Here is an 11,930-nt window from a genome sequence, read left to right on the forward strand (position 1 = left end):
CTCTTTACCACCGAGCCACCAGGGAAGCCCAATGGACTCACTCCTGATCCCCATGCGGGAGGCACCATCATGACCCTTGCTTTTACAGACGAGAAGACAAATGCCTGGAGGCCTCCATCACCGACGTGGGCGGTTCCCCTTTTCTGGAGAAAATGATCCCACCACAGAGCGGAAGGCAAAGATTCCTGAAAGTGAAAAGTGCAGTAGTGTCTCACCCAGAGGAAGACCACAGCCTCCTCCCTTCAGCTGAACCAGGGTAGCAGAAGGATCCAGAAGATTCCAGGTCCCCAGCCTGTACGTGGACAGTGGGAGGAGCCTGGTGCCCACATGGAAAGCAGCCCACAGAGCTATCTTCCCCCCTGCCCCCGGGTGCTCACAGGGATGTCCTGAGGCTGTCACAGTCCCTGCAGGGGACACAAGTCAGCCTCGCCTCTGTGCCAGTGTGGGGACGCGGGTACCAAGGCCCAGAGCATGGGAAGTGGGGGGAGGGGTGTTCTTTCCTAGGGTCACCTGGAGGTCCGCATCTTTATTTCCTTTTGAAAAAGACACAGGAGGGACTCCCCTTGTGGTCCAGAGGCTGAGACTCCACACTCCCAATGCCGGGGTGGTGGTGGGGGGGCCTGGATTCCATCCCTGGTCAGAGAAGTAGATCCCTCATGCCGCCACTAAGACTTCTCACGGCCCCACTAAAGACGCCACGGGCTGCAGGTAAGCCCGGTGTAGCCACGTAAGTGAATAAATATTTAAAAATGAAATAAAACCATAAGCCGGGATACAGAGAAGGTAGTAACCTAAGATCCATTAACAAAAAAAAAAAAAAAGAAAGAGGAGCAGGAATGAGACAGGCACGAGCACAGATGGGGAAGGTGTGTGTGGGGGGGGTCGCTGCTCTGGGGGTGAGCAGCGGGCAGTATCCAGCACCCCCCTACCCCTCCCTGGGCTCTGTGTCCATCCTGGTCTCCAGGGCGGGTGTCGACGGTACCTTCCATGCCGAAAGGGACTTTGCAGATGAGGTTAAATTAAGGGTCTTGAGATGAGGAGGTTCTTCTGGATTTTTAGGGTGAGCCCAACATAATCAAGGAGTCCTCACAAGTGCAAGAAGGGTCAGAGTCAGAGAAGGGGGTGTGGTGACGAAGTACCTGCAGTACATGCAGAGGGAGGTCGGCACCCCGAGCCAAGGGGTGCAGGCACCACCGGAAGCTGGAAAAGATGAGGAAACGGGTCCTCCAGAAGGAACGCAGCCCTGCCCGCCGCTTGATTTAAACCTACGGGGACAAAGACCTCTGGAACCAGAAGCTAATAAATCTGTGTTGCCTTAAGCCACTATGCTTGTGGTTTGCTGTTACAACCATTGCAGGGCTCTCTACGGGCACCCAACTCTTAACTGGCAGAGGTGGGATTCGAAACCAATCTCTCTGAGCTGCTTGCGGGGTTGAAAGTTCTGGATCTTCTGGGGTATGGCTTAGAGGTGTGAAGTGTGGAATTATTCCAGAAGCTTCTTCCGCAAGGTCACTGGGCTGTGTGTGTGTGTGTGTGTGTGTGATGTAGAAGTGAGTCAAGAAACCAGGAAAACCAGGAATTCTACTTTCATGAGGATTAGGGGATCTGGTGTATAACTCTAGCAGTGACAAGTCAGGCTGTCGTGAGAATTAGTGAGTTAACCTCCGTGGAGCACACAGGGGAGAGCCTGACACATAAGATTAGTTAACATGTATTACATCTCTTTCATGTCTACACACCACTGGTGTCAGCTCCTCTCTGTACTCCCTGTTGCTCAAGAACCTTCCATGGCTCCCCAGTACTCTCAGGATAACATCCAAGCCCTTTATGACGACTGAGAACTTAGGGTCCAGGCTCATTTCTCTTAGTGGGTCCCACACTCTGTAACCCAGCAGACTGCCCACTAAGGAATGTCGCTTTCCACCTGACTAAAAGCGTGGAGGTGTTAGCCACTGGAGTTACTAACCTTTAACCCACCTTTAACTGGAGTCACTAACCTTTAACCCACCTTTAACTGGAGTCACTAACCTTTAACACCCTTGAATGAGGCACTCTGCACTCTGGGAAAACTGGAAGAACAGGCCTTCAGATATTTTCAGGAAAAAAATGTTACCAGCCCAAATTCTTGCACCTTCTCCTGCTTTGAAAAGCACTGAAGTCATTAACTAAGGTATCCGGGCCTTGTGGCTACCAGCAACCTTCTAAGGAGATGTCTGCTGGGTCGCCCAAATCCCTTTTGCAAAACCACTAATACGCTGGAATCAGATCCTGAGAACTCCCTGAGAGGCTGTCTTGTGGGCCACAGGACTCAGCATGACCCCAGATAAAACGGAAACTTGCAGGTTGGCCATTTCTATTTTGGTCGAAAGACAAAAGCATTCAAACCTCAGGGGCCAGGTTTCAGGAACCACCTGGGCCCTGTGGAGAAAGCCTTCCTGCAGCTCGCCTGCGTCCTCTAAGCATGGCTTGTGAGATTGTCCTAAACTTCCCCACAGCCAGACAGGCACTGGCTACCATTGCTAGTTAGCCACTTCCCCTTCTAGGCCCACCCTGCCCTGCTCTGCACTACTATAACATCTCATGTTTGGCTTTTTTTTTTTCTGATTGCACACTGCAGCCTGTGGGATCTTAGTTCCCTGACCACTGACCAGGGATCTAACCCATGCCCCCAGCAGTGGACGCGCAGAGTCCTAATCACTGGGCCACCAGGGAAGTCCCGAAAGATCTCATTCTTCACTGGTCACTGGGCCTCCGCCTTCAAGAACTACTCTTGATCCCTGTCTGTTTCTCTGCTCTCTCATCTTTGCTCTCAAGGAATCCGAGAGCTGAAAACCCTAGCTGTTGGGGCACTTGGAAATCCTGAAGTGCAAAGGACGAGAGAAGCGGGCTTCAGAAGTCCCCGTGATGGAGGGCGTTGATGAAATAGTATTTAGCCACGAAAAGGCATGAAGCACTGACCTGTGCTACAACATGCTATCATGCTAAATCACTTCAGTCGCGTCTGACTCTGTGTGACCCCAGGGACTGTAGCCCGCAAGGCTCCTCTGTCCACGGGATTCTCCAGGCAAGAACACTGGAGTGGGTAGCCATGCCCTCCTCCAGGGGTCTTCCCCACGCAGGGATCGAACCCACGTTTCTGACGTCTCCTGCACTGGCAGGCAGGCTTCTTTACCCACCTGGGAACATGGATGAACCTCAAAAACATCACGCTCAGTGACAGAAGCCAGACACGAGAAGGCACATACTATTTATATGAAATGTCCAGAAGTGCCAAATCTATACAGACGGGAAGCAGTTTGGGTGTGGCCAGAGGGTTCGCACAGAGTCGGACACGACTGCAGCGACTTAGCCGCAGCAGCAGAGGGTTGAGGGGTGGGGAGGCGGGAACTGGGAGTGTCAGCTTAACTGGTAAGGGACTTCCTCCTGGGGTAGTGAAAAAGTTCCGGAACGAGGTAGCGGTGCTGGTTTTGAAACACTGTGAATGAGCTAAATGTCCCTGAACTGTAAAATTTAAAACAGTTAGGGAATTCTCTGGCCCTCCAGTGGTTAGGACCGGGTGCTCTCACTGCTGGGGGCCCCAGGTTCCAACCCTGGTCGGGGAACCAAGATCCCACAAGCCACAACGTGCCACAAACCATAATGCAATAAAAGTCAAATAAAATGCAAGTTAAAGCACAATAAAATAAAGTGAAATGGTTAATCTTATGTGAAGTTTATTTCAATTATTAAAAAATCAAAAGAGGTGGGGAGCTGAGGGAGCGGGTGGCTGGTACTTCTGCGTCTCAGGGAGGATACACTCCCTGGGTCTGAGGGCAGACGGGCCAGGGGCCTGGACTCCCGGGTTCTGGGGACGCAGGAGGGTGCCAGGGCCCAGGCACCTGAGTAGTGAGAAGGGAGGAAGCCAGGAAGCCGAGAGCTGTTCTGTGGGAGAGAAAAGAAAACGGCCAGAGGAAGCAGTGGGTTTCTGGGAGGGAGGTTCTCCTGACGGGGATGTTCTCAGCAGGATCACCCTCCCCACCCACGTGCTCCCTGGCTGTGGGGAACTGGGAGGCCAGTGTGGGCAGGATCCGGGCACCAGGGTCCCGGCCTGGCCCCGCCGCGTCCAGACAGAAACGGCACCCGGCAGAGTGGGCACCCGTAGGTCTGGGTTCTCACTCCCTAAGGAGGTACCAACAGGGAGGCTAGACAGCAGGGGGCTAGAAACAATGGCAGGTGCTCTTGAAGAGGCCGGAGGCCCGGGGTTCCGGGTCCCCCAGGGAGGAAGGGTGCACAGAGCTGGAGGCTCGGATTTCTGGGTCTTGGGGAGGACTCCCTGTCTGGGAGTCTGAATGCTGAAGCTAGAAAGCTGAAGGAAGGGAGGTGGAGGGCCCTGGGAGCTAAGCCACGGCCCTCTCCGTTCCGAGACTGAAAGTGCAGTTAGTTTGAGGGTGAAGTCCCGGGACAGCGTGGGCCACCCTCTTGACCTAACAGTGTCCCGCTGGTGTTCGATCGTGGACTTTGGCTCTGCCGGGGCGCGGACAGTCCCGCCCCCACAGCTCAGCCTTGTTCCCCAAACTCTCACGCGGCCCCAGGACCGAGAGAGCCCGGGAGAGCCTGGACCGGTGAGCGCCTGGCAGAGGGCTGCAGGGGCCGGGGAGTGGGGGCAGAGGTTGGCAGTGGGGGAGGGGCTGGAGAGACTCGAGAGCTGGGTGGGGGCAGGACAGCTAAGAGATACTGGGACATCAGGATAAAGGGCTGTACAAAAAAAAAAAGCGAAAGTGCCCCAAGCACAGAGCTGGTGTTATCATCCTGAACACTTACACACTATTCATGCCTGGGAGCCAAAGAGGGCCTCAAAGACAGTCCCAGAATATGAGACACCTAAACGCTTAGGGCTGGCTTCTCACCCGAGACAGAGACGAAGAGGCAGTGTTGACCTGTCCCTTCCCCTCTCCTCCCCTGCAGACCCCGGCATGTGGGGATACTTGTCTCTGCTGCCCATGTGCCTGGCCTTCTGGGCTATTGCTGGCATCTGGACCGTGTGAGTGTGTGTCTGTGTTCTTCCGTTTATTGACTCGTGTTAGGCTGTGCTGGGTCCTGGCTGCTGTCTGCGGGCTTTCTCTAGCTGCGGTGAGCCGGTGAGCGGGGGACTCTTCCTTGTGGTGGCTGCTCTGGCTGCAGAATGTCGGCTCTAGGTGCTTGGGCTTCAGTAGTTGCAGCAGGCTCAGGAGTTGTGGCGCACCCGCGGGTTTTGTCCCCGGCAGCAGGTGGGATCTGTTGGGACCAGAGGTGGAACCTGCGTCCCCTGCATGGGCAAGCAGATGCCCATCCACTGTGCCACCAGGGAACAGACTGTGTGAGTGTTAGAGGCAGGAGACATGCCTGCGTCTGAGCCAGGAAGGGCTGAGGGACTAGACCCCTGGGTCTGAGCGGGAAGGGGCTGCGGGTCTGGACCCCTGGGTCTGAGGGAGGAGGGGCCAGGGGGCTGGACCCTGGGGTCTGGAGAAGGGACTGGGAGTCTGGACCCCCGGGTCTGAGGGCGGAAGAGTGGGATCTGGACCCCGGGTCTGGAGGAGGGGCTGGGGGTCTGGAGGAGCATCTGGAAGAGGGGCTGGGGGCCTGGACTCCCGGGTCTGGAAGAGGGGCTGGGGGCTGGACCCCCGGGTCTGGAGGAGGGGCTGCGGGTCTGGAACCCTGGGTCTGGAGGAGGGGCTGGGGGCCTGGAGGAACATCTGGAGGAGGGGCTGGGGCTGGACCCCCAGGTCTGAGGGAGGAGGGGCCGGGGGGCTGGACCCCCGGGTCTGAGGAGGAGGGGTTGGGGGCCTGGACCCCCGGGTCTGGAGGAGGGACTAGGGGTCTGGACCCCCGTGTCTGAGGGAGGAAGAGTGGGATCTGGACCCCGGGTCTGGAGGAGGGGCTGGGAGTCTGGAGGAGCATCTGGAGGAGGGGCTGGGGGTCTGGACCCCCGGGTCTGGAGGAGGGGCTGGGGGCCTGGACCCCGGGTCTGGAGGAGGGGCTGGGGGCTAGTCTCTTGGGCCTGCGAGAGAGGGAGCGAGGAGTCCGGGTATATGCTGGAAACAGAAAGAAGAGGGTCGTGGCAAGCCCTCGGCTCACCTTGTGCCCCGCCCCCAGGTTCTCGCTGGCTGTGGTTAACAAGGCCGTGAACCTCACCGACGGCTTCCCGTATATCAGGTAGTCACGGCGCCAGCGGGGAGGCCGGGGTCGGGAGGGAGCAAAGAGGTGAGCCTTTATCTCCCCTCAGTGTGTGTGGAAACGTGCCCCCCCAGAGCTGCATCTTCAGCCAGGTGCTCAACATCGGAGCCGCTTCGGGTAAACCTTTCCTGCGGTGCTAGCCCCGCCCAGCCAGGACCGTCGGGGTCCTTGCCTCCTCCGCCCTCCCCTCAAATCCTGGAGTTGGGCTCCCACCCCTGGACCCACGCCCTACCCCCAAGTCTGGGGCTCCGGTCTCTCACCCACTTCCTCTCCTCCCAGCCGCCTGGATCTGCATTCTCCGTTACTACCAGCTTCGGGACTGGGGAGTCCGAAAGTGGCATAACCAGGTTATCCTGTGGACGGGGCTCCTCTGTGCCTTGGGCACCTCCATAGTGGGCAATTTTCAGGTGAGACGGAGTAGGCCAGCCCGCCGGAGTGTGGGACTACAACTCCCAGCATCCCCCGGGGCGCAGAGTCCTCATCGAGGAGGGCTGCTCCCCACACGGCCTCCTGGGGCTTATATTTCTCTGTGGCTCTCAGGTCGTGGAGGCAGTGATGAGGTCCACTCTCTGAGTAGAGATCGCGTAGGAGGCTCTTTGTAGTCATTCCGTGGACCCCTGGGAGTCTGGGGTCATTCACTGCCGTACCCCTCCGTTTAATGATGAAATTTCTCAATTCTCTCTCTTTTTTTTTTTTTTTGGTCGCTCCGCTCGGCTTAGCGGAGGATACTGGTTCCCAGACCAATGCAACCCGGAACCTTGGGGGTGACAGCGCGGAGTCCTGACCGCTGGACCGCCCTGTGAATGGGTGCTCACTCTGTAGGAGGCACTAGCTTTGCCTTGTGCTGGGTTATTTTAATCCATCTCCACAAGAACACCCTCATTTTGGTCAAATGCCTGAGATATTTCTTTATTACCAGGTTCTTGGTGGTCAGAGATGAACCCAGATTCTTTGACAGAGCCCACATTCTTAACCACGAAGCTCAGTAGGTATTGGTAGAATAAGCAGATGGATGAGTGATGGGAGAAATCTTTCTTATTTATCTTATCATTTTATTTTTCTATTGTGGTTACCTCTGACACCAAACTTCTCTTACCAAGGGGCCAGGGAAGCCATGGTGTTTAGACAAGAGGCTGCCTACAACTTAGTAAAAATTCCACATCATATTTGCCTAGCAAATCATTCACTCACTGATGTATTCCCGTGTTCCTTAACCTTTCTTTTTCTGTAATCATTATTGCCCTCCACTCAGAAGCCTTCCTTTTTTTCTTTTCTGGCTACTCCACTTGGCACGCAGGATCTTGTTCCCCACCAGGGACTGAACCTGTGCCCCCTGAGGTCGAAGCACTGAAAGAACTGAATGTGTTAGTCCCTCAGTCCTGTCAGACTCTGTGGGACCCCTTGGGCTGTAGCCCGCCAGGCTCCTCTGTCCATGGGGTTCTCCAGGCAAGAATACTGAAATGGGTAGCCGTTCCCTTCTCCAGGGATCAAACCCAGGTTTCCTGCATTGCAGGCAGATTCTTTACCTTCTAAGCCACCAGGACAGCCCAGGAAGTGCTGAGTCCTAACCAATGAACCACCAGGGAATTCTCCAGAAGCCTCTTTTAGACATTTTCTCCTAATCATCCCTTCACCCATGAAATATTTCATATTAAAATTTTTAATATAATACAAACGATATCAGTAAGGCACAAACCATTGCAATATTTAAGACTTTTTTTTTCAGCTTCCAGGAACCAATTTTTACCCACTTAGTGGCAATAATCTGCTCTCTCCCACCAAGGCTGAGAATGAAGTATGTATTCTCCTAATATTTGCAAGGCTCTACTATGCCTCCCAGGTGGTGCTAGTGGTAAAGAACTCACTTGCCAAGGCAGGAGACACAAGAGATGGGGACTTAGATCCCTGGGTTGGGAAGATCCCCTGGAGGAAGGCATGGCAATCCACTCTGGTATTCTTGCCTGAAGAATCCCATGGACAGAGGAGCCTGGTGAGTTACAGTTCATAGGGTCGCAAAGAGTTAGACAGGACTGAAGCCACTTAGGACGCACCGTGTGCCAGGCACTGTTTTAGGGATAGAGGCGCCAGCAGGAAACAGCAGCTTTAAACGGGGGCCCTCGTGGGTGGAGCGGACAATAAACAGCCAGTGCACCGAATCAACATGCCTATCGCCGGGTATGGCGGGCAGTCTTCCAGCACAGCCCGTGGAGGGGGGCCCAGTCCCTGGCTCTCTGCACGTCCGCCCCTCAACTCTGTGCCCTCCTCCTCCCAGGAGAAGAATCAGCGGGCCACGCACCTGACAGGCGCCTTCCTGGCCTTCTTCGTGGGAATCGTATACTTCTGGCTGCAGCTCTTCCTCTCCTGGCGGATGAAGAACCTGCCCCAGCCTGGGGCTCCCTGGATCGGGCCACTGCGCCTGGTGCTCTGCAGCGCCTGCTTCATCCTTGAGGTGGCCAGTATCCTTCGCTGGAGTCGGGGTGGCTCTCCGATGGGGTGGGTCTGCCCTCCGCTGTCCTGGGCGCCCCTTCCTTCCTCAGCCTCGGTCTCGGTGCAGCATTACAGAGGATTGTCAGTGAGTCCCGGGTCTGGAGGCATGCTGCCTGGGTTGGAATCCCACGACCTCAATGTACTAACCGGGGGTGGGGGTGGGGTGGGGAGGGTGGGGTGGCGGACTCCTCTTCTTTCCTGACTTCCTGGTGCTTCAGGTTCCTCATCTATCAAATGAGGATGATGGTAAGGAATGTGAGGAATGAAGGAGCACGTGAGGTGCTTAGGTGGGTGCCTGGCACAGAACAGGTGAGCAGTCAATATTGTGACTGTGCCCTAGTGCTCCGCCATGTCTGACTCTTTTCGATCCCCGTGGACTGTAGCCCCAGGCTCCTCTGTGCATGGGATTCTCCAGGCAAGAATACTGGAGTGGGTTGGCATGCCCTCCTCCAGGGGACCTTCCCGTCCCAGGGGTTGAACCTGCCTCTCTTAGGTCTCCTGTATTTGCAGGCCAGGTCTTTACCACTAGCGCCTCCTGGGAAGCCACACTAGCAGCTTGAGACAGTGGAGGCGGCTGTGGTTTCTCCCCCAGAAACTGATGTGTGTTACAAATCAGAGCTGGTTGTCACACATTTACCAGTGTGCCTCTGGGTAGAGCCTCGACTCCAACCCGTTTCTGAGTCACCCCAGAACCCACCAGATCGGCACACCTCTGGGCAAGCCAAACCAGTCTCTGATCCTCAGTTTCCATATCTGTGGAATGGCCTTGCTTTTATCAGAACAGTGATTGCTACTGATTAGCAGAGTGCCTTCAGGGAGAGTGGGGTCAACCCTGGGGACGGCTGCCCCCTGTGGGGGCGGGTGGGAAGGGGCGCCCAAGAGGTCATTGGCATCCGGAAGAGGCCAGGGGGAACCAGCGAGGCCCTGGGTGGGCTGCCCTTGGTGGATCCCTTTGGAGACTTGGATCCACTTTCCCAGCAAATTGGAGGTGGTGATCCAGTTTCCCAGAGCAGCGGATTGAATCCCATGAAACAGGCAGGAAGGGCTGGCTCCTGAACTCAGCCTTCTGCAACTGCAGCTGCAGAACCAGCACAGGTCCTCTGCAGTGGCGGCCCCTCTCAAACCCTGCCTGTGCTCAGGATCCATTTGGCTACAGGGTCCTCGTCCTAGGGCCCCAAACATCCCTTGACTGTGGGGAAGGGGGAGATAGGACCGTAAGATGGTCAGCTGAGCGTGGTAAGGGCTGGATGGCCACGGAGGGGTCTGAGACCCGCCTTTGAGCTGGTCTTGCAGAACTAGCCTGCGTTGGGAGGCTGGTGCAGGGTTGGGGGACTGCCTCTTTATGTACATGGCTGTGGGGGGAGAGGGGGAGGGGGAGGTAAGCTGCCCAGGGGAGGCGATAAGGCTGCTGGCAGGCCCAGAGGTCAGGCTCTCCAGCGAAAAAGTGAGGGGTTACAGGCTTGGGCTTCTGTCTGAGGCAAAAGGGAGCCCCAGAAAGCTTGTGAGCAGGAGAGGTACACGGTCAGGGCTGGGGTCAGCACTTGTATTTGGGGGCTCACACTTTGTCTGAGGATCAGTGGGGCTAGGGGGTGGTACTGGCCTTCCTCACTGTCTAAGAACCCTTGAATGAATGAAATGTCTAGTCTGATCTAGGAGGGGTGAGTCGGAGCTGGGTTGGCCGAGAGGAGGAGTGCTTCAGTGAAGCAGGAGGTGGTCCCAGAAAATGAGGGGCGACTCTGCCAGGCTGGAGCTGGGGGTGTGTGTCGGCCAGTGGTCACAGAACCATTTTATAAACAGCTGGGACTGCGGAGCTGGAGAAGGGACAAGGCTGGGCAGTAGAGACACCAAACCAGAAAGAGATGAGCAAGACAGACAAGACTTGGGTGACCAGCTGGCCAGGGGACGGAGATGGGAGAGGGTAAGGGCGATTCCCAAGGGCCTGCTGGGGCACCGGAGTGGATGGGGTTGTCATGGAGGTGGGGGCTCCCAGAAAGAAGAGAGTTTAGGAAGAAGGCTCTGCTTGGAGTGAGTAGGAGGGGCCTGAGGCACAGGTAGGAGGAGAAAGTTGCAAGCACAGCCTGAGGCTGGCGGGCGGGGCGAGGCTAACTTGTTTCAGACTCTGTGACCCCGTGGCCCATAGCCCACCAGGCTCCTCCGTCCATGGGGATTCTCCAGGCAAGAATACTGGAGTGGTTGTCATTCCCTCCTCCAGGGATCTTCCCGACCCAGGGACTGAACCCGGGTTTCCCACATTGCAGGCTGATTCTTTACCATCTGAGCCCCCAAGGAGGCCGGAGGGGATCTTTAGGACACCTTGGGGTGTTGGAGGCAGGAGCATTTTTGAGACAGTGGGAATGCTGCCATAAACAGGAGGAACGTGCGACCGGAAATATTTGGGAAGTAGCTGCAGACAGAGGGGAGATAAGGAGGGCCCCTTTGAGAGTGTCTGGGAGGAGTGGCTGAGGAGCAGGGGAGGCTGTCGGGTGAGGGGGGCCGCTCCCGCCAGGCAGGTAGGGCATGTCAGGGGCGGGCTCCCCGCTGGCTCCGGCTCCTCCCTGTGGCCTTGCACCCTTGACCCTGGCCCCAGTGGTTGTCCTGCACTCCTGGTCTATGCGCTCCGTCTCCGCCATCTGTGAGTGGGTCGCCGCCATGCTGCTGTTCATCCTCTTCGGCCTCCTTGCCGTGGACTTCTCCCGCCTGGACGGCTGCACCCTGTGTCTCCAGCCGGGCTCTGGCAGCCTTCGCCCCCCGCCGGACTCCCCCACCTCCCTGCATGTCCAGCTGTGAACAGCCGTCCAGCCAGCAGCATCCTCACACCTCCTGTCCCTGCCGTCTGGTTCCGCCCCTGCAGTTGGGGCCACCCAGGAAGCGAGAGGCCAAGGCCAGCCAGCCATCCCTAATCAAGGATATTTATTATTATTATTATTATTGTTAATTTTTTGTTGTTGCTGCCGCCGGTGGAATCAGAGACACGGACGCAGGCAGGATCACGCGAAATCAGAATTCCTTCCGGAGAGCAAATCCGTACAGAAGGTCGTGGGGGCAGAGGGAGAGGACTGGGGGGCGGGGGGGGCCCAGGAAGGGGGAGTTGGGCACACGAGGACAGATGGCCCTGTCCGTCCGGATCTGCTAAGCCACCCCAACCAGCCCCTGTCCCTCCCCCACCCCACCCCGCAGAGAGACTGATCAATAAATAAAATAATAAATTAATCAATAAATAAAATAGAAATGGCTCCCCCACCCACAGTCCC

General features: G+C 56.6%; 1 protein-coding gene and 1 long non-coding RNA gene across 2 annotated transcripts; one reads left to right on the plus strand and one right to left on the minus strand.

Annotated features, from left to right (window-relative positions):
* Positions 1-3,696: 3,696 nt before the first annotated feature.
* Positions 3,697-6,578, minus strand: LOC139177208 (uncharacterized). Its single transcript, XR_011561707.1, has 2 exons — positions 6,453-6,578; positions 3,697-5,253 (listed from the first exon to the last, which is right to left on the minus strand). It is a non-coding gene; the product is annotated as an uncharacterized lncRNA (long non-coding RNA).
* TMEM150B (transmembrane protein 150B) lies at positions 3,991-11,614 on the plus strand. The gene is made up of 8 exons (XM_070771738.1): positions 3,991-4,166; positions 4,471-4,601; positions 4,945-5,020; positions 6,112-6,171; positions 6,242-6,309; positions 6,472-6,599; positions 8,465-8,648; positions 11,267-11,614. The coding sequence occupies exons 1-8, from the start codon at positions 3,991-3,993 to the stop codon at positions 11,464-11,466; spliced, it is 1,023 nt and encodes a 340-aa protein (XP_070627839.1). The 3' UTR covers positions 11,467-11,614.
* Positions 11,615-11,930: the final 316 nt, after the last annotated feature.

This window comes from Bos indicus, chromosome 18, assembly GCF_029378745.1.
Source record: "Bos indicus isolate NIAB-ARS_2022 breed Sahiwal x Tharparkar chromosome 18, NIAB-ARS_B.indTharparkar_mat_pri_1.0, whole genome shotgun sequence".
Taxonomy (NCBI): domain Eukaryota; kingdom Metazoa; phylum Chordata; class Mammalia; order Artiodactyla; family Bovidae; genus Bos; species Bos indicus.

Bases quoted from the DNA above. Each gene is read 5' to 3' on its own strand.
- TMEM150B (XM_070771738.1), top strand. From the start codon at position 3,991: ATGTTCTCAGCAGGATCACCCTCCCCACCCACGTGCTCCCTGGCTGTG. The intron at 5,021-6,111 runs GTGAGTGTGTGT...CCCCGCCCCCAG, and splicing joins ATTGCTGGCATCTGGACCGT to GTTCTCGCTGGCTGTGGTTA. The intron at 8,649-11,266 runs GTATCCTTCGCT...CCCTGGCCCCAG, and splicing joins CTTCATCCTTGAGGTGGCCA to TGGTTGTCCTGCACTCCTGG.